This window comes from Sinocyclocheilus rhinocerous, unplaced genomic scaffold (genome assembly GCF_001515625.1).
Source record: "Sinocyclocheilus rhinocerous isolate Xijiao unplaced genomic scaffold, SAMN03320098_v1.1 scaffold3091, whole genome shotgun sequence".
Classification (NCBI taxonomy): domain Eukaryota; kingdom Metazoa; phylum Chordata; class Actinopteri; order Cypriniformes; family Cyprinidae; genus Sinocyclocheilus; species Sinocyclocheilus rhinocerous.
The window spans coordinates 86271-110547 of NW_015635546.1; the positions used below are offsets into that span (position 1 = coordinate 86271).

At 35.6% G+C, this 24277-nt stretch overlaps 3 protein-coding genes and 1 long non-coding RNA gene across 6 annotated transcripts; all 4 read left to right on the forward strand.

The window, feature by feature from the left end:
* Positions 1 to 2305: 2305 nt before the first annotated feature.
* On the forward strand, positions 2306 to 5259 carry LOC107747323 (uncharacterized). The gene is made up of 4 exons (XR_001640791.1): positions 2306 to 2466; positions 4657 to 4709; positions 5025 to 5052; positions 5181 to 5259. It is a non-coding gene; the product is annotated as an uncharacterized LOC107747323 (long non-coding RNA).
* A 1304-nt stretch (positions 5260 to 6563) lies between these two features.
* Positions 6564 to 8600, forward strand: LOC107747332 (salivary glue protein Sgs-3-like). Its single transcript, XM_016561797.1, has 5 exons — positions 6564 to 6623; positions 6879 to 7358; positions 7683 to 7748; positions 8004 to 8213; positions 8381 to 8600. Exons 1-5 carry the CDS (start codon positions 6616 to 6618, stop codon positions 8598 to 8600), a joined length of 984 nt encoding a protein of 327 aa, XP_016417283.1. The 5' UTR covers positions 6564 to 6615.
* A 1565-nt stretch (positions 8601 to 10165) lies between these two features.
* On the forward strand, positions 10166 to 16909 carry LOC107747322 (chitinase-like protein PB1E7.04c). Its single transcript, XM_016561788.1, has 18 exons — positions 10166 to 10343; positions 10435 to 10496; positions 11243 to 11401; positions 11504 to 11658; positions 11767 to 11888; positions 12529 to 12590; positions 12710 to 12810; positions 12887 to 12929; positions 13023 to 13201; positions 13387 to 13508; positions 13634 to 13698; positions 13854 to 13957; positions 14109 to 14145; positions 14238 to 14416; positions 14623 to 14738; positions 14832 to 14887; positions 15827 to 16058; positions 16261 to 16909. The coding sequence occupies exons 1-18, from the start codon at positions 10200 to 10202 to the stop codon at positions 16354 to 16356; spliced, it is 2034 nt and encodes a 677-aa protein (XP_016417274.1). The 5' UTR covers positions 10166 to 10199; the 3' UTR covers positions 16357 to 16909.
* A 2377-nt stretch (positions 16910 to 19286) lies between these two features.
* LOC107747333 (zinc finger protein 260-like) lies at positions 19287 to 23912 on the forward strand. 3 transcript variants are annotated; one of them, XM_016561800.1, is made up of 8 exons: positions 19287 to 19718; positions 19834 to 19940; positions 20659 to 20761; positions 21017 to 21114; positions 21201 to 21303; positions 22095 to 22180; positions 22495 to 22567; positions 22655 to 22730. In XM_016561800.1, the coding sequence occupies exons 1-7, from the start codon at positions 19454 to 19456 to the stop codon at positions 22546 to 22548; spliced, it is 816 nt and encodes a 271-aa protein (XP_016417286.1). In that variant the 5' UTR covers positions 19287 to 19453; the 3' UTR covers positions 22549 to 22567; positions 22655 to 22730. The 3 variants fall into 3 exon arrangements, with proteins under 3 accessions (XP_016417286.1, XP_016417285.1, XP_016417284.1); XM_016561799.1 differs by lacking the exons at positions 22095 to 22180; positions 22495 to 22567 and adding an exon at positions 23258 to 23912 and having other exon boundaries at positions 22655 to 23119; XM_016561798.1 differs by lacking the exons at positions 22095 to 22180; positions 22495 to 22567 and having other exon boundaries at positions 22655 to 23911.
* The last annotated feature ends 365 nt before the right edge of the window (positions 23913 to 24277 follow it).

The window sequence follows — 24277 nt, forward strand, 5'->3', positions numbered from 1 at the left end:
TGTTCCTCCACTCCAACCAGCATGCAAAGACGTCTGATGATGTTTGCCTGAAGCAAACTAATCCAGTTCATAACCTGCTCCACAACAGCTTAGGGTCTTGGAGTAAACTGCTTGCTAACATATCGTTAGAAGTAGCCAGTATTTTTGGAACAGAAGATGAGCAGAATGGATTACAAAGGCCTTACTATACTATACTACATTATGTTTTATTAACAAAGTTTGGGAGGAGCACGTTCAGATAATTACCTAAATAACACGAAAGAAACATTCAGTAATCTACTCAATTAACAAGATAAAATGTATATATACAGGTGCATCTCAATAAATTAGAATGTCGTGGAAAAGTTAATTTATTTCAGTAATTCAACTCAAATTGTGAAACTCGTGTATTAAATAAATTCAGTGCACACAGACTGAAGTAGTTTAAGTCTTTGGTTCTTTTAATTGTGATGATTTTGGCTCACATTTAACAAAAACCCACCAATTCACTATCTCAACAAATTAGAATATGGTGACATGCCAATCAGCTAATCAACTCAAAACACCTGCAAAGGTTTCCTGAGCCTTCAAAATTGTCTCTCAGTTTGGTTCACTAGGCTACACAATCATGGGGAAGACTGCTGATCTGACAGTTGTCCAGAAGACAATCATTGACACCCTTCACAAGGAGGGTAACAGCCAGCTTCTTTGGCATTCATTGCCAAAGAAGCTGGCTGTTCACAGAGTGCTGTATCCAAGCATGTTAACAGAAAGTTGAGTGGAAGGAAAAAGTGTGGAAGAAAAAGATGCACAACCAACCGAGAGAACCGCAGCCTTATGAGGATTGTCAAGCAAAATCGATTCAAGAATTTGAGTGAACTTCACAAGGAATGGACTGAGGCACGACATTCTAATTTATTGAGATGCACCTGTACACAGCAGACTTACCTCTGTTCTGTGACAGTTTTCTAGCATCCTTCCATCACCCCATCTCCTCAATTCTAAATATTCCTATCTCAACCCTGGGGGGATATTAACAAAATATTAACTTTCCACAGTATTTAGGTTTTTAGAAAGAAAAACATACCAGTTGCTTTTGTTTGTTTTTGTATAAATTTAGGCTTGCTTGAAGTGAGTTCTATATTCTGTCGGAAGTGCATAAACTATATTGAACAAAATTATAAACGCAACACTTTTGTTTTTGCCCCCATTTTTCATGAGCTGAACTCAAAGATCTAAGACTTTTATGTACACAAAAGGCCTATTTCTCTCAAATATTGTTCACAAATCTGTCTAAATCTGTGTTAGTGAGCACTTCTCCTTTGCCGAGATAATCCATCCACCTCACAGGTGTGGCATATCAAGATGCTGATTAGACAGCATGATTATTGCACAGGTGTGCCTTGATCTCCTGGAGGAAATTAATACTATGTGGTTTTGGACTCTGACCATTCCTGTTTATTTATGTGCATTTTCAATCAATCAATCAATCAAATTATTATTAATATTATTATTAGAATAATACATAGATCAAAATTATTTATATTGAATATAATATTCGTTTTCTTTATAGCAATGTTTTTAAAAAATCTTTGTACATTAATTCACTGTACATTAGGGTTACAAAAAGATTCTATTAAACAAAAATCACAATAATCAGCATCTACATGAAATCTCTTACACGCTTTACTTATTTTAATCAGCATAACTGGATTGTTTCAGTATAGGGCACAAATGAAATGTAACCTGACTCATTTAGTGGACTGAATTAATTAGTGACATTTGCTATCATGTCGTTCACATGCACAGGTGAATGCACTTTTCATTTAACAGACAAGATATTTATTGAACAAAATGCACCCAGCACTATAGGGGAGAGATGAGCTATTTTTCACATTTCTTACTCCAGTTAATTTTTTCATGAAGGGTTTATTTTTGAAAGTCATTTTCTATGTGGACACATAGCCTATGCCTACCGTACGTCTTAGCTGCAGAAAAAAAATAAAGTAACAAACAAAATGATTGGAGGATAAAACACACATTTTTGCTGTTCGAACTTTGTAACAGCCTAATAGATTCATTCTATTAATAGGTTTCATTTTTTTCTAATGTCAGTTCTATTCAAGTTTACTGTAATAGCCATGTGAGGTACGGAAAACCTTATCACAACCTTTTCACGACACAAATAAATAGTTAAAGTAACTTGCTGGGTACACCCTTTATTGTTGATGGAGTAAGAGCGTAAATCTGATGCTGTAGTGCACGCTACAGAGATTCGTCACCAAAATTGAACCTGTTAGACTAGCCTACCACACCTTACCTTACAAACGTCAACTCACCTTATATTTACTGGCCCAAGTTTTGTATTGTCAGTCTGTAAACTTTGAACGAAAACGCATCACATAGGCTAGAAGCATCGCAAGGACTATTGTAAGGGATATTGTTCGTTAGGCTATTCATGGTTATGACTTTGAAGAGCGGGAGAAGGTAGGTCACTGAATGAAAGACAAATTCATTCATTTTAAAAAATAACTTATAAATTAATATTGTGTCAAGAGTTCGATAGTATATATATTTATAATTTATGTTTTATTTACATGCGTTAGCTACAGCAAAAGAAATGTTTTCTAGATAAAGAAAAATGTTTTCTATGAAAAAATACATGAAGCAAATATGATAGTCTGTGTTTCATCCGCTTTTGCGAAGGAACGTTATTATCTCAGGTCTCCTTAAAGCGCGCGTGTAAAGTTACACTGGACATCACTTAACGAGAGCCTCGACCACTCGCAAATCGTTCACTCAGCTTAAAGGGATCGTTTCCCTTTATTGCTCAATTTGTCAAAAAATGGGACAAACAAACAATAAATAAAATAAAATAAAATAAAATAATGAATGCATTTTTGACTATAGCAAAGCGAATGTATATAATCTAATGCATAAGTGTTTTTCCGTCTTTAAACCCATAGACAACAATCTGTTCATGCCATAATTAAGATGACAGACATACATTTTTGGAGCCTATTGTAATAAACATAACTGTTGTAGTTAAGTACAGTAAAATTATATAAATATATTATTTATAGAATTATATAAATAAAATAATAATTATTTTAAATTTACAAGAAAATGTGACCCCACAATTATATTTTTGTATAATTTTCATCTATAAATTATGTAAGTTTTCAAATATTTTCCACTGCATATCTGCCAAATTCTTATGGTCAGTGTATGCTGTTCAAATCTCCTCAAGTTTATAGTTAGTCACAATTAGCTATTGCACAGTGCTTAGATTGTGTAAAATCAGTGGTGGAAATGGCCAAAATTCATTGGGGGGGGGGGGGGGGACGCGAGGTATGGGGTATTTTTTCCCTAACCTTATGAAATGTCAAATTCATACATTTATATTTACAAACCTTTAAAAAATAATAATGAAAAAAATAAATTGAATCAGAATAATAAGATACAATCAGGAAGAATAGGTTACCAACCAAATGAAATCAGTATCAACAAAATTAATCTTTGCACTACAGAGGTGCACAGAACACAAAAGTGGCATTTCGGTATATTTACACTGTTTAATTGGGCTCAGCGTTGGCATTAATTAATTTAAATGCATAATAACAACGTTATGAGATTAATGTTTTAAACAAAAAGTTTTGAAAAAAAAACTTTAAAAAAAAAAAAGTTTTGAATATAGAAATATTAAATAATTGAAATAACTGAAATGATGCTTTAAATATGAAACTAAAACTGCCAGTAGGTGGCGGTAAGTCCCTGTCTTTGTCACTGAATAATTCATTCAATCGATTCGTTCAAACAGCTGAATAATTCATGAACAAAGCAAGTGACCATCTTTATGAATGGGTGATTGAATCATTGACTCACTCGATTCATTCAAAAACGCACATTCATAAACGAAACTACTAGAACACTTTGTAAATTGAAACCTTAGATGTTCTCCAGAGCATAGACACATACGTCTGGATTACCGTGAGCGTTTGTGGATCTGTTGTGTGCTTGTGCAAGTGTGGTAGGTTATGATACTATTTTCATTCTATATGCGTCTCATTAACGGTAATGCGAGGTAGTTCCATGTACGCTAACACAGCTTTATTCATATAAAAGTTTTTGTTATTGCATCTGTTAGAGTTAGATGTAAAAGTAAGATGTTCAGATTTTTGGCTAAATCACGGTTCATCCTAGATTCTACCTGAAGCAGTCTGCTTTTAAGATCTGGGGTGCGTTTCCCAAAAGCATCTTTAGCTAACTATGGTAGTTAGTTCCATTGAAATCTATTGGTAACGACGGACCTTGCGACCATAGTTGCTTTTAGGAAACGCACGACTAGCGCCTATAGAGAAGCATGCCCATTGGCTGCAGTCTTCAAGTATTATGGCTAATCATAAAAGTCGACATTGCCCAGCTAACCATAGACACAAATATCCCGCTATGTTTTTATTATATATTACGCTACGTTTATGTGCGGAGCTCCGATCGCTTTCTTAGGCTTTTGAATTGATATAATAATAATAATATTAATAATAATAATTTTTTACCTGCTTTAACTTTTCTGCCTGATCAGAAAGTTTACTCATTTGTAGATATTCTTTTATGAAGGGTAAGGTTGTTAATTGTAAAACAATTAAAATAATAACTATGTCTTGTTTTCTCTTTTAGCAGTTTTTTTCATTCTAAGCAGGATGGCACTAGGAAAATTTTATTCACCCTATGTAAGTATCGTAATTTTATGTGTGTGTCATTTATAATATTAATGGAATATATATACTAGTGCTGTCATTAATTAATCACATCCAAAATAAAAGTTTTTGTTTATATGTGTGTGTGTGTGTACTATGTATATTTATTATGTATATATTATGTAAACAAAACTTTTATTTTGGATGCGATTAATCGTGATTATTCGTTTGACTGCACTAATATATATATATGTTTGTTCTACAGTTTGTTTTGGAATTGTTCTGTTTTGGGCTAAATATAAACAAAAATGAATGAAAGATTTTACAGGAATGTGTTTCTCTTTACAGTGTGTTTGTGGTGTGCTGTTCACCTTGGGTAAGTGATTATTTAATTATTTTTTTTGTATTTCAATTATGTGTCATTGCTTTTTCATCTAATACAAACATGTTTTTGTAAAAGGTAATTCGATTTTAGATCTAATATTTTTCTTTTAAAAAATCCAGCGCTTCAACAACAGTTGAGCAGTCTACAACTTCAGGATATACAGCTTCAGAAACCCCAACTGTACTTTCCACTCCAACCTCAGCAACATCAGCTCCGACCACATCTGATTCTCCAGGTACAACAACGGTTATAACTTCAGAAACACTTGCTTCAACAACCATGCCTACATCTTCAGAAACGACATCTGCAGCTGAAACAACAAATACTGCATCCACAACCACAACTGAGCCTTCCACTACTACAGCTGTAACCACAACATCACTTGGACTCACAACAACTGAACTCACTACAACTTCAGAGAGTACAACAGCAGAAACCACGACTACAGCTTCATCAACCACATCTACAACAACAAACGATCCAACAACATCAACAGCCATAACTTCAGAATCCACAACTCTCACTTCAACAACAATGCCTACATCTTCAGAAACAACTGCACCCGTAACAACTTCAGTATCTACAGCATCCTCAACTACTGAAATTCCCACAACCACAGTTGTGAGTACAGAAACCACATCTATTACTTCAACAGTGGTGCCTACAACTTCAGAGAGTACAACAGCAGAAACCACGACTACAGCTACATCAACCACAGCTATAACAACAAACGACCTTACAACATCAACAGCTGTAACTTCAGAATCCACAACTCTCACTGCAACAACAATGCCTACATCTTCAGAAACAACTGTACCTGTAACAACATCAGTAACTACAGTATCCTCAACTACTGAAATTCCCACAACCACAGTTGTGAGTACAGAAACAACATCTATTACTTCAACAGTGGTGCCTACAACTTCAGAAAGTACAACAGCAGAAAACATGACTACAGCTTCATCAACAACACCTACAACAACAAACGATCCAACAACATCAACAGCTGTAACTTCAGAATCCACAACTCTCACTTCAACAACAATGCATACATCTACAGAAACAACTGCACCTTTAACAACTTCAGTAACTACAGCATCCTCAACTACTGAAATTCCCACAACCACAGTTGTGAGTACAGAAACCACATCTATTACTTCAACAGTGGTGCCTACAACTTCAGAAAGTACAACAGCAGAAATCACAACTACAACTTCATCAACCACATCTACAACAACAAACAATCCAACAACATCAACAGCTGTAACTTCAGAATCCACTACTCTCACTTCAACAACAATGCCTACATCTACAGAAACAACTGCACCTGTAACAACATCAGTAACTACAGCATCTTCAACTATTGAAATTCCCACAACCACAGTTGTGAGTACAGAAACCACATCTATTACTTCAACAGTTGTGCCTACAACTTCAGAAAGTAAAACAGTTGAAATCACGACTACAGCTTCATCAACCACACCTACAACAACAAACGATCCAACAACATCAACAGCTGTAACTTCAGAATCCACAACTCTCACTTCAACAACAATGCCTACATCTTTAGAAACAACTGCACTTGCAACAACATCAGTAACTACAGCATCCTCAACTACTGAAATTCCCACAACCACAGTTGTGAGCACAGAAACCACATCTATTACTTCAACAGTGGTGCCTATAACGTCAGAGAGTACAACAGCAGAAACCACGACTACAGCTTCATCAACCACATTTACAACAATAAACGATCCAACAACATCAACAGTTGTAACTTCAGAATTCACAACTCTCATTTCAACAACAATGCCTACATCTACAGAAACAACTGCACCCGTAACAACTTCAGTAACTACAGCATCCTCAACTACTGAAATTCCCACAACCACAGTTGTGAGTACAGAAACAACATCTATTACTTCAACAGTGGTGCCTACAACTTCAGAGAGTACAACAGCAGAAATCACAACTACAGCTTCATCAACTACACCTACAACAACAAACGATCCAACAACATCAACAGCTGTAACTTCAGAATCCACAACTCTTACTTCAACAACAATGACTACATCTTCAGAAACAACTGTACCTGTAACAACATCAGTAACTACAGCATCCTCAACTACTGAAATTCCCACAACCACAGTTGTGAGTACAGAAACCACACCAATTACTTCAACAGTGGTGCCTACAACGTCAGAAAGTACAACAGCAGAAACCACGACTACAGCTTTATCAACCACCCCAACAACAACAAACGATCCAACAACATCAACAGCCGTAACTTCAGAAACCAGAACTCTTACTTCAACAGTTATACCTATACCTTTAGAAACAATTGCACCTGTAACAACATCAGAAACTACGACTACAGCTTCATCAACCACACCTGTAACAACAAACGATCCAACAACTTCAACAGCTGTAACTTCAGAATCCACAACTCTTACTTCAACAACATTGTCTACATCTTCAGAATCGACTGCACCTGTAACAACATCAGTAACTAAAGCATCCTCAACTGCTGAAATTCCCACAACCACAGTTGTGAGTACAGAAACCACACCAATTACTTCAACAGTGGTGCTTACAACTTTAGAAAGTACAACAGCCGAAACCACGACTACATCTTTATCAACCACACCTACAACAACAAACGATCCAACAACATCAACAGCTGTAACTTCAGGATCCACAACTCTTACTTCATCAACAATGCCTACATCTACAGAAACAACTGTACCTGTAATAACATCAATAACTACAGCATCCTCAACTACTGACATTCCCACAAGCACAGTTGTGAGTACAGAAACCACATCTATTACTTCAACATTGGTGCCTACAACTTCAGAGAGTACAACAGCAGAAACCACGACTACATCTTCTTCAACTATATCTATGACAACAATTAATCCAACAACATCAACAGCTATAATTTCAGAATCCACAACTCTCACTTCAACAACAATGCCTACATCTTCAGAAACAACTGCACCTGTAACAACATCAGTAACTACTGCATCCTCAACTACTGAAATTCCCACAACTACAGTTGTGAGTACAGAAACCACACCAGTTACTTCAACAGTGGTGCCTTCAACTTCAGAAAGTACAACAGCAGAAACTTCAGATTCCACAATTCTCACGTCAACAACAATGCCTACATCTTCAGAAACAACTGCACCTGTAACAAAATCAATAACTACTGCATCCTCAACTACTGAAATTCCCACAACCACAGTTGTGAGAAACAACTGTGTAACAAAATCAATAACTACTGCATCCTCAACTACTGAAATTCCCACAACCACAGTTGTGAGTACAGAAACTACACACATTACTTCAACAGTGGTGCCTACAACTTCAGAGAGTACAACAGCAGAATCCAAGACTACAGCTTCATCAACCACATCTACAACAACAAACTATCCAACAACGCCAATAGCTGTAATTTTAGAATCCACAACTCTTACTTCATCAACAATACCAACATCTTCAGAAACATCTGCACCTGTAACAACATCAGTAACTAAAGCATCCTCAAGGACAACAACAGCTCAGATCACATTGGCAATTGAAACCACAGCAACAGTTGTCAATCCTGCTCCAATGTCTACAACTTCAGAAAGTACAACTGCATATAAAACAACGTCAACCTCAGCTACCAAAATAGTACCTTCAACAATTGCATCAGCTGCAACCTCATCTGAAGCTCCAAGTACAAAAACAGCTGAAACCACAATGACACTTGCAGCCACAACTATTGAAACCTCAACTCTTACTTCACCAGCAATGTCTACAACTTCAGAAAGTACTCCTGTACCTGTAACATCCACCATTACAGCTTCCTCTTCTATGACTGTACCTTCCACTGCTTTGTCATCTTCAGTCTCATCTGAAGCTGCAAGTAGAACAACAAAAGTTCCAACCACATCCACAATTACAGCCACAACAACGTCTGCAACTTCATCAACAACAGTCAAAACCACAACTTCAACTCTAACTCTGTCTCCAGTTACATCAAGATTAGCAACAACAACAAATAACTATCCTGCAACTGAAAGTCCAGCTCAAACCTCAGCTTCAATTCCAGGAACAAACACACCTACAGCGGCAACAACAACTGCATTTCAAATAACAACTGCACCTCTATCAAGCACAACTATTGCTTTCACTAATACTCCAGCTCTAAGCCAAGCAGTACTCCTTACCACAACAAAGGCACCTTCAATAACCACAGTTGTGTCCCCGGAGACTGTAACTACTGCTGTAACAATTATGCCTATCTCATCATCACATGTAACTATATCCCCAACTTTAACACCAACAAAAACAACTGAACCTCCAAGAACCCAAACTACACCCATTACAACCGTGACTGTTCTTCCCACAATTACAATTACAGCTGATATCTCAGCTCCAGCTCCAAGCACAACAACAGCCACCATTCCAAGTTCAACTGCAGCTCAAACAACAACTGCATTTCAAGTAACAACAGGAGGCCTTTTAAGAACAACTGTAGCTTTTACCAGCACATCTTCTGCTCCAGCCACACTTGTACTTTCAACCAAAACAACTTCAAGCCCAAACATAGATTCAGAAACTACAACTGCATCAACAACTACAACTGGAATTATTACAGGTCTCACCAGTGCAGCAGAATTTCCAATAGCTCCAATAACATCAGTTCCAAACACAAATACGTCAACATCCCCAACATATACAATTCAAGGTCAAACATCAGTCAAAACAACACCAGCTGAAACTCTTACTAGCAATACTACACCTCTAGACAATACAACAAAAGCAGATGCATCTGCAACACTTCAAAGTGCTTCAAGTTCGCAACCAGAAACTTCAAACATACCCAAAACATTGTCAACGAATGTGACTGGTGCAGCAACAGTCACAACCAAATTGGTATTCTCATCCTTGTCATCAGTGCCCACTGAAGATTTGGTCCTAGGTGCTATCGGTACACTTCTGGAATCTAGAGAGTCACAACTCAATGAATCACTGCAGATTGTCAATGTTACCTATCAGAGTAAGTTTTGTCATTAAAAAAAAAAAAAAACCAATTAAAACATGAAAATTTCAACCAGCAAAACATGTCAACATTTAACTGATTGAAAATGGGTGTTTCTTTCCAAACAGAAATATCAGAAACCTCCTATGTCGTCATCTTGGAGTTTAGACTGAGTAACATAAGCATGCCAGAGAACCCTGAGCTAAGAAACAGCAGTTACGTGCAAGTACAAGATGTCATCAATAATGCGGTAAGAATTTGGCATTAACCCATTAACAAAGTTTAGGTCCATTGTAAGTCTTCACCAGAAACTGATGAATGATTTGATTTTTCTCCTGCAGCTGAACACTCTTCTGAATGAACCTGGTAGTCCAAATGTACAACCTAAGTCATCAAACTTCACGTAAGATGCAAACTCACGTCACAATCTTTATTTCATGTGTCCTCACATTTGAGATTATTAAAGCTATGTAAAGTAACAAATAAATTAAAAAAATAGAACAAATAAATAATAATAAAAAATAAAAAAAACTTTTTCAAGATGTGAATTAAGGTCCCTAACAGATATCTCTTTTTTTTTTACTGTAGGAGCACTTCGAACCAGATTGATGGCAGGATGGAATACACCTTCCAGGATGGAGATGTCATACAACCAGTCAGCTTCCTCAATGAGCTACATCTACCAACCACTACAACAGTGTTTCCAGAAACAACATTTGGTTTCTCTGTGACTCCTTCAATCCTCATGTAAGTGTTGGTTTTCTATTTTGAGAACAATCAAAAATGGGAAGTAATTTTATTGCAAAAAATTAACAGTGTAAAAAGACTTAGGTTCAATGCCAGTCTTCACGAGAAACTGATGAATGATTTGATTTTTCTCCTGCAGCTGAACACTCTTCTGAATGAACCTGGCAGTCCAAATTTACAACCCAAGTCCTCCAACTTCACGTAAGATGCAAACTCACGTCACAATCTTTATTTCATGTGTCCTCACATTTTAGCTTATTAAAGCTATATAAAGTTACAAATACCAAAAAAAAAATAAATAAATAATAAAAATATAACAAATAAATAATAATAAAAAATAAAAACCTTTTTCAAGTTGTGGATTAAAGTCCCTAACAGATATATCTCTTGTTTGTCTTGTAGGAGCACTTCAAAGCAGATTGATGGCAGGATGGAATACAGCTTCCAGGATGGAGATGTCATACAACCAGTCAGCTTCCTCAATGAGCTACGTCTACCAACCACTACAACAGTCTTTCCAGAAACAACAACCAGTGTTTCTGTTACTACTCCCAACCTCATGTAAATTTTGGTTTTCTATTTTGAGAAAAAATAAATATGGAGAAGTCATGATTTTATTGCAAAAATTGGATGTACATTAAACAAAAGTGGTTATATTTACAGATCTGGTTCAGCAGTGGTCACAAGCAAGCTGGTGTTCAACTCCTCATCTCCAGTCCCCAGTGAATCTCTGGTCCTCAGTGCAATCAAAACTCTCCGTAATTCCAGAGAGTCACAGCTCAATGAATCGGTGAAGGTGGTGAATGTTACCTATGAGAGTAAGTGTCATCATTTTCATTTGGACAGTTTTGAAATGAGATTGAGTCAAACAATGATGTATTGCAGGCTTTTGGCAAATCTTAAAATGACCATTTCCATCCAAACAGAGATCTCAGAAACCTCCTATGCTGTGGTCTTTACATTTAACGTGATTAACATCAGCATGCCAGAGGACCCTAATCTCAGAGGCAACACCTACCAGCAAGTGCAGAATACCATCAATAATGCGGTAAACTTAAAAAATTAACAGTGTAAAAAGACTTAGGATCAATGCCAGGCTTCACGAGAAACTGATGAATGATTTGATTTTTCTCCTGCAGTTGAACACTCTTCTGAATGAACCTGGCAGTCCAAATTTACAACCCAAGTCCTCCAACTTCACGTAAGATGCAAACTCACGTCACAATCTTAATTTCATGTGTCTTCACATTTTAGCTTATTAAATATTTTTTCAAGATGTGGATTAAAGTCCCTAACAGATATCACTTGTTTGTTCTGCAGTAGCAACAGTGTCTCTATTACTGCTCCAAACCTCATGTAATTGTTGGTTTACTATTTTGGGAACAATCAAACATGTGAAGTAATTTTATTGCAAAAATTTGATGTACATTAAACAAAAGTGGTTATATTTATAGATCTGGTTCAGCAGTAGTCACAAGCAAGCTGGTGTTCAACTCCTCATCTCCAGTCCCCAGTGAATCTCTGGTCCTCAGTGCAATAAATAAATAGAACAAATTAATAATAATAAAAATAAAATAAAATAAAAAAAACTTTTTCAAGATGTGGATTAAAGTCCCTAACAGATATCACTTAGTTTCAATGCCAGTCTTCACCAGAAACTGATGAATGGTTTGATTTTTCTCCTGCAGCTGAACACTCTTCTGAATGAACCTGGTAGTCCAAATTTGCAACCCAAGTCCTCCAACTTCACGTAAGATGCAAACTCACATCACAATCTTAATTTCATGTGTCTTCACATTTTAGCTTTTTAAATATTTTTTCAAGATGTGGATTAAAGTCCCTAACAAATATCTCTTTTTTGTCCTGTAGGAGCACTTTAAAGCAGATTGATGGCAGGATGGAATACACCTTCCAGGACGGAGATGTCATAAAACCAGTCAGCTTCCTCAATGAGCTTCGTTCACAGACAGGTTTGTCAAAACTGACAATGGATTGCAAATGTTGTAACTGCAAGCTTCTTCCATTTATCATTACTTTCTTTTACAGTCTTAACGACAGCCAGCACTCTGACAATTACTCCACCGATAGTGTAAGAGCAGTGATTTCAGTCTGATATTTACTATTTAAAAAAATATATATTTTCATTTCCGACCTTAATGTATATTATTTATTGTCTTTGTAGGCTTGGCAGAGCGCTTATATTCATTCGCCTCGTGTTTGTCACACTGGGACCCCTGCCAAATTCAGAGAAGGTTCTTGAGGTGGCCAACACTCTGCTGAACAAGCGTCTCACAACTAAACAAGACACCAAAACACAAGCCCTGAGTGATCCTGTGAGCGTTGTCAATGTCACATATACAAGTGAGTTTTCCTCTCCTGGTTTGGCTTCTTTTTGTTCTAAATGTGTTGTTTAAATTCTAATGTTGTAGATTTGTAGCTTTCATAGCCTATTTTGAAGAAAAATAATATTAAGGAATGCATTAGTGAAATTTCCCCACCCACATATAAGCACACAACTATTTTTTTTGTTTTAATATATTTTTAAGAAATAAATGAGACGGCCTATGCTCTCGACTTTGGATTTGAAATCAGCAATATAACCATGTCTGAGAAGCTTGAACTCAGGGATGGCACCCACCTGACAATACAAGACTCTATAAACACATTGGTAAGTTGGAGACATTTCAATAGTGTAGTATTTTACAAACACTTGTTTTCTTCTTCTGTCTCTCTTTTTCATTTGCCACATTAACCTCAACATATTTATAAACAAATTCATCTCATTTTTTTCAGTTGGGCAAGATGCTCCTCAGTAACTCCTCAGCTCCTCTCATTAAGTTCCAAGCAGCTGATTTCACGTATGTTCTGACTCACATTTTACTTTAATTTGAGCAAATATGTCCTAATGACTCTTCTTTGGTGTTAGTTGGGAAGTTTTTTTATATGAGTTTTTGTATATGGCTTGTGTCTTATTGACTTTAGTTTCTCATTGTACATTTTAATCTCCCCACAGGGGTAATTCCACAGTAATTAAGGCCAATGTAGAGTATGTTTTCTCACCAAGTGACATCACGCAACCCAGCATCTTTGTTCAGGAACTTCTCCAACTTGACGGAGGTATTACCATATCCACACCTGCTGCACTGTCAACCATCTGTTACCTCACAGTTTATATGGCCAAACTGACAATCAAATGTTAAACTTCCATTTTTTGTCATGTTTTATATAAGTCTGATTTTCCTCCGTTAATTATTACTTTCGTTTACAGCGAGCACTCTGACAACCACAACTTCACCACCGATCTTGTAAGACCAATGAGTGATTTAAAAAAAAAAAAGCTAGTTGTTTTCATTTTCTGTGTTTATATTCCAATTATTTATCATCTTTATTTATGCAGGACTAGGAGGGTAATTATTAAGATTCGTCTCGAGTTTATCACACTGGGCCCAAGACCAAGTGAGAGTAATGTTCTACAGGTGGTTAAATCTATGCTGGCCTCAAATCTCACAACTAAACTAACCACGAGAGTAACAAGCATGAGTGAACCTCTGTCCTTGCAGAATGTTGAGTATTTGGGTGAGTTTTTCTCTTTTCATGCTCCATTTTTGTTGTGAATATAACATAATTATAACATAATAATATAATTCATGGCCTATAATTCATGAAAATAATAATAAAAAACAGTCAATAATTATGCATAATGAATAATGAAAATGGATAATGAAATATCATGACCGATAATATAGTCACACAACTAATTATTTTTGTTATATATTTTTAAGGTATTAATGACACCGCCTACACACTCATTTTTGCATTTGAAATAAACAAAGTATCACTGACAGAGATAAAAAGGAAAGAAGCCTATCAAGAAATCCAAAAGAAGATAAATGATTTGGTGAGTTGGAGAGGCTTGGAAATTGTTGCCCTGAAATTGAAACTGCCCTGTTTTAATCATTTACCTATTGTATTTTATTGCTGCACTCTACAGGTGATCCAGATACTAAAGGACCCCTCGGTTAATTTGCTCATTCCAGCCGAATTCAAGTGAGTTCTGATCCACTGCTTTTTACTTTATTTTGAGAAGAAATATCTAAATAAATTTAAGAAAACTGCTTTTATTTAGCGATGCACCGAATATTCGGCAACCGAATAAGAGAAAAAGACAGAATAAATTGTACCGAACAGTGATATGACGCGATCAAATAGAGGCGCGCACTCTTTATAATGCAGCACACGTCAGCAGTGTGGAAGCATTTAAACTGTCTGAGAAAGACGCCAGCAAGAACTCCATCAGCATTCATAAATGTTAGCATTGTAATTTTACTGTTGTTCTGAAAAAATAAAAAGTAAGGCAATATAATGATAATAATAATTACAACTGCTCTGTTAATACATTTATTATAACATACACACATAGTGTTCAAATTGGGATCTGTAATATTTTTTAATGTTTTAAAAGAATTATCTTCTGCTCAGCAAGGCTGCTTTTATTTGTACAGTAAAAAAATACATCCCTGATTCAAGAAGGGGGTCTGATGGCCAAAAAATATTATTTTACTAACTTATTAATTTTAAGTTAAATTGTGCTTTGTTGGTATAATGTCTGCTAGAATGTTTAAAAAAAATGTTCAGTGTTAAATATTTTTAAATTGTTGTTTTTTTAATTGATTTTTTCTTTGAAAAGCAAGGCAAAACAGTAAAAATCACATTTTGGCATTATTATTATTTGACACACATTATTTAATTTATGCAATGGTGAAAAAAATTGGCAAAATACATGGGGGAAAAATACTCGAAAAACCGTGTTCGGTATTCGGCCTTCTGCCCAGTGTTTAATTTTGTTCGGTTTCGGCCAAGAATTTACATTTCGGTGCATCCCTACTTTTATTAATGTGATGTTTTTGATACATGGGTGAATGAATGGCAAGATCGTTTTTAGTTATTTCCTTTTGTTTCTCATTGTATGTTTTATTCTCTCCACAGGGATGATCTCTTTGTGATTCAGGCCAATGTTACGTATGTTTTCTCACAACATGACAGCAACACGGCCTCCGGTTTCTTGGTCAGTGCCCTTTTCACGGCTTTTACCACACCAGTTCCAACCACCATGAGCGCTACAACCTCCAACAATGGTACAAACGTAGCATGGATTGTTGCTATCATTGTCCCCTGCGCTATTGTCATCGGGCTCGTACCTTGCTGGATTCTCCTTTGCGTAAGTATTATGTTGACGGAATGACAAATATGTGCATTGGTTAGTGAAGTGATTAATGACAACAGGCATGTCATATTCTTACAGTAAAAATAGACAGATCTGGTATATAATTGTGTATGTACAGCTGATTAAAAGTGTTTTTAAAGTGTATAAAATTCCCTTCCATGATGCTAACTCTCACTTTGTCTGTTTATATGTTTAGTGTTTGCTGTGTGGTTGCTGTGCAGCAATCAGAAGACGTTGGCACAGAAGACAGTCGTACAATGTGCAGTACACCACTCGAAACAGCCTCTTCTAGACAATTCAGAGATATTTGACAGAAACAGGACTGAACACCAATGAGAACATAAAAATCATGGATTTTGGATATTCAATATGCTATTCAAGACTGCTTCTTTTGTAGTAATGAAAGTACTATGTTAATGCTTCTTTTATAAATTATTTATTTTATTATGCTATATATAAACAGGTCCTCCATAAAATATTCCTAAATGTGACATTTTAATACTTCCTATAGTGTATAATGAAATTGTATTGTTGTTATTTATTTGTATTTATTTGTAATATTCTGTTTATGTTTACAGTTAATAATCTTTTGCAAATCATTAGTCTGCTTGACACTAGACAGTTTAATTTAAAGGGACAAAAGGTAGAACATTGGAATTAGAGCTATTATTTATTCATGCTCCATGCACTTTAACTTTATAAATGTAAAGCAAATGTAAAGCAAGCACATGATGTAAAGGAAATGCAAAAAAGCGAATTTATGTAATTCATTGGCATGAACATGTTAAACTGCAAAAAAAAAACTGTAATAAAAAAACTAGATCAATAAAGAATACAGAAAAATACAGAGGTTTGTGTTTCTCGTTGTAATGTAGTGTAAATATAAAGGTCACACATTATTGGCCTTAGTCTTGTACATCAAAGCTGTTTATATGGTAAACAATGTTACAGTTTTTTTCAATTAGGTGGAAATAAATGTATCTACATTTACCACTTATTCAAGATATTTTTAACTTAGTAAAGTTCCACAACGTTGCAAAGTATGAATATCTTCTGAGCCACTGTTGATTTGTTGAGGTTATGCTTAACTTCATTGCTCAGGTCAAGTCAAGGTTTAGTGTTAGATGTGTGCAACAACCTTGCAGTCAGTAGGCTGCTGTGGTTAGAGTAAAATAAACTGAAGTAAAATTAAATAAAAAAAAACTGTAGTTTTGCAATAATAAATACATAGTGGTAATCATTCAGGAAAAATGGAAATAAAACTAAAAAAGCCCAGCAATCATAAATGCAATGTATTGCATTTAAAATCTATGAATTGTAGGATTTATTTATGTAAGGTAAGACACACCAGGGCTGCGTTCAGCCCCGACAAAAACGGTGCAAAACGTTTTTTCAACGGAAACGGTGGTGCGTTGAACACCCTGTTCTGCCTACATAATACAATAGCAAAATATATAAATAGGTATAGTATTTTTGTTACATTATAGGGGTCATATGATGCGATATCAATTTTGCCTTTCTCTTTGGAGTGTTACAAGCTCTTGGTGCATAAAGAAGATCTGTAAAGTTGCAAAGACTAAAGTCTCAAAACCAAAGAGATATTCTTTATAAAATTTAAGAGTTAACCACGCCTACCTAAAACGGCTCGTTCTAACACGTGCTGTTCAGTTGCGTTGACACAATCTGTATTGTTAAAAGCGCTATATAAATAAAGGTGACTTGACTTGACTTGACATGTTTGACACACCCACCAAACAAGAGAAAACGCATCTCAAACCTCGTTGCACACCGTTTTCAGGAAACATGTCGTTCAAACCGGAAACCGTAGCAAAACGGTGCACACCGGTTTGAGCTTGAACTTGCCCCAGGTGAACAGGACAAAAATTACTAAAATATTTTGCCACACTCCCCCAGTTGATTGTTTGCATTAGGAAATAGCAGGTTTTATTTTTTTGTATTAGAAGTTGTCTGAAATCTTAAATGTAAATAAATATGAAATTAGCATACATTTTCGAAACATAAATCTGACCGTTGGATAAAGCCAGTTCAAAATTCTTGTTTCATTTTGTTTACATACTAGAATTAAAAAAGGAAATAAGGAAAATAGGAAATACCTCCCTTTTTTTTAACGTTTTAGCAATAAAATGTTGTATGACATAAACATTATTTAGAGAAAAAAAATCCATTTGAACTATGTATTGTAATTAAAATCTACTTAGGCTATAAACAAATAAATTGCAATGAAATAAAGACTTCCATCTCAAAACTGACCAGTACATTAAAAAATTATGTTTTGCCTGTAGTGTCTTGCAAATGTTTTTTTTTTTTTTTTTTTTTTTTTTCGTAATACAGTCTGAAGAGAACTGTCTGAATAGGGCTTAGCTTGTGTAGTGTTCAGTTGTGTGTGTGTGTTTTTTCACTGACTGGCGCTCATTCTCCTGCTGTTCTTTGATGATTTTGTTGGACTCTAATGCCACTCTCTTCTGATGCATTAGCTCTTGTCTTTCGAGCTCACGTCGTGCTTCAACCGCCAGCCGCTCCTCATCAGTCATAAACAGCTCGCTTCCCTGAAACATACAGTAGACAAATCAGTACTTTCATAGATATATACACATAAATTCATCCCTTCAATCATATATATATATGAACGTTATCAGGAAGGCTATTCCAGAGTTTGGGAGCCAAATGCGATAAAGCTCTACCTCCTGTAGTGGACTTTGCTATCCTAGGTACTACCAAAAGTCCAGAGTTTTGCGACCTTAGGGAGCGTGATGGATTGTAGCGTGGTAGAAGACTAGTTAGGTACGCAGGAGCTAACCCATTAAGGGCCTTATAGGCAAGTAATAATATTTGGTTACACTTTATTTCGATAGTCCACTTTAGACATTCTACTAACTATAAGTAACTTTGTAACTACATGTCAACTACATGTCAACTAATTCTCATTAATTTGCATCTACATGTCTACTAACTCTCAGAGTAGACTGTTAAGGTAGGTTTAGGGTTAGTAGAATAAGTTGACAAAGAAAGTGTTAGAAGATATTAAGCAGACAGTCTACTAATACTCTATTCCATTCCTCATTAATTTCTCAGTCCGTGTCAATTTTTTACATCCGAAAATATTCAAAAATAAACCGTTATGTTCACTCCACTGTGATACTGTACTAAGTCTATTTATGGGCACTTGAAAAATTGCTCAGTAGCACGAGAGCTTTTATTTTAAAATAGCACAAACGGATGTTGTCGACTCATTGGCCAGCTTCGCGTTTCGAGCTGTATAAAACGGTTTGAGCTCCAGACCCGTAGACATAACGTTACTCCTTTGGACGGATTTATTGTAACTGCCTCACTGTTATTAAAGGAGCTTAATCTTAATAGATACCGACTCAATGGCAAATATTATAACGTTTCAGACGCAAATCGCTTCAGTCATGGAAGTACTCGCAAACGCCGCTGTGGCAGAAATATGCAAACTTGTTGAGGACAGCTATACCGAATTACAGCTTGAAATATCTCAAACACAAAAGGAGAATAACCTCCTTAAAAAGAAATTGAAAGTGATAGAAATCCGGGATTCGTTTTATCGAAGAGCTCGCAAACTAAGAAACGAATCAACTGCCTTGACAAAAACAGGTGTTCACGAAAAAGCATCAGGTAAAGGGGTGATCATGGTCTTTCAGTTAGACAATAGTGATGTCGGACTAGTTCCATTACATTAGTAACTATTATATCTTATTAATTACTAATAGAGAACGTGTTGTGTTTCCAGGTCGAATTAGTGTGAAAATCGCTTCGCTGTCTAATGAGGGTGGGGATGAAGATGAAACAGCTCGCTCCCGTAAAGTCTCGCATCTTCAACCCGAAAGACTAGACCAGGTCTGCATGAACAGTGACTGTCTCGTTTGTTTGTACACTGTACACTGCAAACCTCTGTTACCTGTTCATTCAATCTTGACAGTTCCTACAGTGCTTATACTTCCCCATTTATCACAGAGTTAATCTTTTGTGTTATTAGCATTTCAATGATACTTAAAAACCTTTAAAAAAATACTTCAAATATTGTGACCTCAATATGTCACTTGCTATCATTGAGTTGTTTTTTTGTATAGATAGATACAGTAAAAGCAAATATTGATTTTTCAGCATGATCCATTCAGAAATCATAATATGCAGATGCTATATCTAATATGCTGATTTGGTCCTCAAGAAACATAATTATGTTGAAAACAGTTGTACTGCTTAATATTTTTGTGGAAACAATGCTTATTTTCAGAATTCTTTGAAGAACAGAAAGTTCAAAAGAACAGCATTTGTTTGAAATAGAAATCTTTTGTAATACTGTAAATGTCATTTTTATCAATATAATGCATACTTGCTCAATGAAAGTATTAGTTTAATTTAAAAAATAAAAATCTTACCGACCAAGATTTTTGAAGGGTGGTGTATATGCAATCTGTACAAATCTGGATAATGCTGTCATAGGTCATTGAACAACCCATGTCAGTTGACCACTAATTGCTACTTTTCAGAACAGATTTTTTCCCCCCTAAACATTTGCTCTCAGGAAACATGACAACATTGTACTTTTGATCAGTCTGTAGAGAATGACGAGCCAGACATTCTCCTTATTAAAGAGGAGAGAGCTGGCAACGAGAGGTGTGAACAGTCAGAAAGAGAAACAGAGACTACTGAAAATCGTGAGTATGGTGTATTTTATTTTCGTTGTAAGTTATTTCAGGGAATAAGTGCATATAGTGGTCAGAACTGTGATTAGTTGATGTCAACAGGATGACAAAATATAGCTTTTAAGGAGATTTCATCCAACCAACGAATGTAAAATTCACAGATATATGTGAATTATGCAAAGAAAACTGTATTTTAGTATTTTATTACATATGGGTTTTACATAGTGTTTTCTTTTTGCATTATATACTGATATGTCCATGTTGTAGATAAAGATGACAGCCAGTACAGGAGTGCAGGAGTCTTTGTAACAGTCCGCAGAGATAACTTCATAGACCAGAACACAGTCCAGCACTGCCATCAAGAGGTAAGAAACTGTATTTCACAATCAAAGAGCTCTGTTGACCACTAATTATGTATCAGGAATCATGACAGCATTGTGCTTTGTATCAGTCTGTAGAAGATGAGGAGCTAGATGTTCTCATTATTAAAGAGGAGAGACCTGACAACATGAGGTGTGAACAGTCAGAAAGAGAAACAGAGACTACTGAAAATCGTGAGTATAGTGTACACTGTAAAAAAAAAAATCCGTAAAAAAACGGCAGCCGTGGTTGCCGGAATTTTACCGTAAAAAATACGGTAGCAATGTTACGGTTTTAACTTAAATTTACAGTTAAATACCGTAATTTCATTAACTGATATAATGTTAATATACCAACATATTGAAGTACTGAAATCTGTTTTGTACCTTTGTAATACATAACCATTTAACAGGTTTTTACTGTAGCATTTTTACAGTCTTTTACCGTTAAATTCACGGTCATTTTTTACAGTTTACTGTATGTAATGTGTGTGTGTACAGTTTATTTTTCACTTATTTAGTTGTCCCAACATGGATGACAAAATTTGTGTAAGGTTTTACAAATTAATCCAGATAAGTAATTCGTAATATTACATATATTACTAATTATTTGATTACTAATTACATATCTGGTAATACATGGAGGAATAGTTTCATAAATTGTCAAATATACAACAAAATTATAGCATTAATAATAGTGTTATTTATTTATTTTATCTATTATTGTATTTTTTTTATTTTAACCTTCAATATTTTAGTAATGTTGTACCAACTGACTCATGTATATTTTACAGCATTAGTTGAGGGTTTTTTTGCTTGAAAATTTAGCATGTACTGTACCTGATATATATCCAAAATAATCGATATTGAATCTAATCGAATCGCAAGCTTGTGAATGAGAATTGAATCGAATCGTGAAATGTGTGTCAAAACCCAGCCCTACTTGCTTACCCTGTGTTATTTCTGCTCTTTGCTTTCTGGATAAGACGCACAGTATGGTGCAGGAGTTTTTGTAACAGTCCACAGAGATAACTTCATAGACCAGGACACGGTCCAGCACTGCCATCATGAGGTTAGCGTAAGAGAGACATTTGAACATACCAGTAATTGTTTACAAATCAGGCTCATGACAGACAAACTGCTTTTCTCCAGCAGTGACAATTTACATACTGTTTAAAGGGGTCATATGATGCTGCTAAAAAGAACATTATTTTGTGTATTTGGTGTAATGAAATGTGTTTATGCAGTTTAAAGTTCAAAAAACACATTATTTTCCACATACTGTACATTATTGTTTCTCCTCTATGCCCCGCCTTTTTGAAACGCACATACTACATAATTTGTTTCTGCTAAAATTGCTCTTAACGTGATTCGTTCCTCTGGCAGTCCAATGGAATGCGACCTGATCTACTTGAGGACGAAACCACATTTACTAAATAGTAACTAGAAAATTCTTGTTGTGAGTGACATAATTACTAAATGCAGTGTTTGCTCTTTTTTTTCTTGCTTACTAGTTTCCATTTAAGCATGTTGTATTTCAAAATAGGTGAAACGACTATGGAGAGATGTTGTGATGGAGACGCAGAGACTAACCTGCAGCCTGTCCCTTCCTTCCCCTCATGGGTTTCCAGGAGATTGGACGCAACCACAAATCATCCCTCCTATGCTGAATCTGAATGCAACGGAGGACCTTCTGTGAATCAGTACTTGATGTACAGAAGAAGTGCAGATCCCATGTGTTCCTATGCAACTCCAATGGACTCTAATGGCTTGTCTATGCCTGATATGGAAGGCCATTTAACACACAGCGATGAAGGTAACAACATTTCTCAATCCGAGCGGTCCCGTTTCACACCAAGCTTTTCTTTCAAACAGTCAGACTCTCCTCAGATGCAAAGGAAAGACAAGTTCATATGTAAACATTGTGGAAAAGCGTTCTCTCAACCCAGCACTTTCCTCTTGCATCAAAAACTTCATAACAGGGAGAGGCTTCACCACTGTACACTCTGCGGTAAGCGATTTAGTCAGGCGTCTAGTCTCAAAAGACACCATAGCATCCACAGAGGAGAAAAACCTTTCAGATGCGTGCACTGTGGCAAGCAGTTCGCAGATCAAAGTAACCTCAAAAAACATGTGACTGTTCACACAGGTGAAAAGCCTTATGGTTGCAACCTTTGTGGGAAAATGTTCAACCAGTCTTCAAACCTCAAAACACACATGAGGATCCACACACGTGAGAAGCCTTTTGGTTGTGATCGATGTGGGCGGATGTTTGCACACAAGTATATTTTGGTGAAACACCAACAGAGAATCTGTGTGTCTGCTGGACAATTCTAGACTTCACAAGGTAGAGAATACTCCCATTGGTACCTATCATTAATTTAATCAGCTTAATTTACATTGGAGTGGAAAATGCACTGGTGCACATTATTCCAAATAATAAATAAGAATCTTTTATCAAGTGCAATAATTGTTTTTTTTTTTTTTTTTTGGTTGTCAACATCTGCTTCTTCTTACAAACCACAACGTTCCATTCTGAAATGGACACTTTTGATGATCCAAACAATTCTTGATGGATAAAATAATTTATTTTCTCATCGGATATCCTGTTTCACTGAGAAATACATCAGATTTCTGAAGTAAACTGAGCTGCGATCAGCATTTCATGTTGATTCATTTTTCTTAGCTATGTTACAATGTACAGTAATTGAAAATAGTCTTTAACAAACAATTTAGATTATCTCAGAAATGATTATTGTATACATTTTAACTTAAAAGACTGCTAAATGCTGTTATGTAACATCAGTGACTTTAATGTTAATAAAGTCATGCACCTTCAAGCAAAGGATTTCTTATAATTGCATAGAAAATGACACATGGTTCTCAAAAAAAAACATTCGAGTGTAGGTTGCTTTGTTTGCATTAAAACTGCTGCTTAATTTCTAATTTAAAGTTGTCCATTTATGGTAAATAATGGTCTCTGAATTCCCAAATAGAAACAATGATTGGTTAAGGCTGGTTATAGATTAAATTCTTGTTTGAGTTTGCAATTATGTTCAACCCAAATGGCAGCATGAGAAATTTCATGATTATCTACATTAGTAACTGTATTCTTTAGCTTTAATAAAGTTATACCCATGTGTTTTTTATATTCAGCAAAACAATAGTA

What these genes read in the sequence shown, in the direction of transcription:
- LOC107747322 (XM_016561788.1), top strand. Translation starts at nt 10,200, where the DNA reads ATGGGTGTTTCTTTCCAAACAGAAATATCAGAAACCTCCTATGTCGTC. An exon ending in AGAATACCATCAATAATGCG is followed by an intron (nt 11,889 to 12,528) that starts GTAAACTTAAAA and finishes TTTCTCCTGCAG; the next exon opens with CTGAACACTCTTCTGAATGA. An exon ending in AAGACTCTATAAACACATTG is followed by an intron (nt 13,509 to 13,633) that starts GTAAGTTGGAGA and finishes CATTTTTTTCAG; the next exon opens with TTGGGCAAGATGCTCCTCAG.
- LOC107747332 (XM_016561797.1), top strand. An exon ending in ACAGCCGTAACTTCAGAAAC is followed by an intron (nt 7,359 to 7,682) that starts CAGAACTCTTAC and finishes AACAGCCGAAAC; the next exon opens with CACGACTACATCTTTATCAA. An exon ending in ACAACATCAACAGCTGTAAC is followed by an intron (nt 7,749 to 8,003) that starts TTCAGGATCCAC and finishes AACAGCTATAAT; the next exon opens with TTCAGAATCCACAACTCTCA.
- LOC107747333 (XM_016561798.1), top strand. Translation starts at nt 19,454, where the DNA reads ATGGCAAATATTATAACGTTTCAGACGCAAATCGCTTCAGTCATGGAA. An exon ending in TCCAGCACTGCCATCAAGAG is followed by an intron (nt 21,115 to 21,200) that starts GTAAGAAACTGT and finishes GCTTTGTATCAG; the next exon opens with TCTGTAGAAGATGAGGAGCT. An exon ending in AACAGAGACTACTGAAAATC is followed by an intron (nt 21,304 to 22,654) that starts GTGAGTATAGTG and finishes ATTTCAAAATAG; the next exon opens with GTGAAACGACTATGGAGAGA.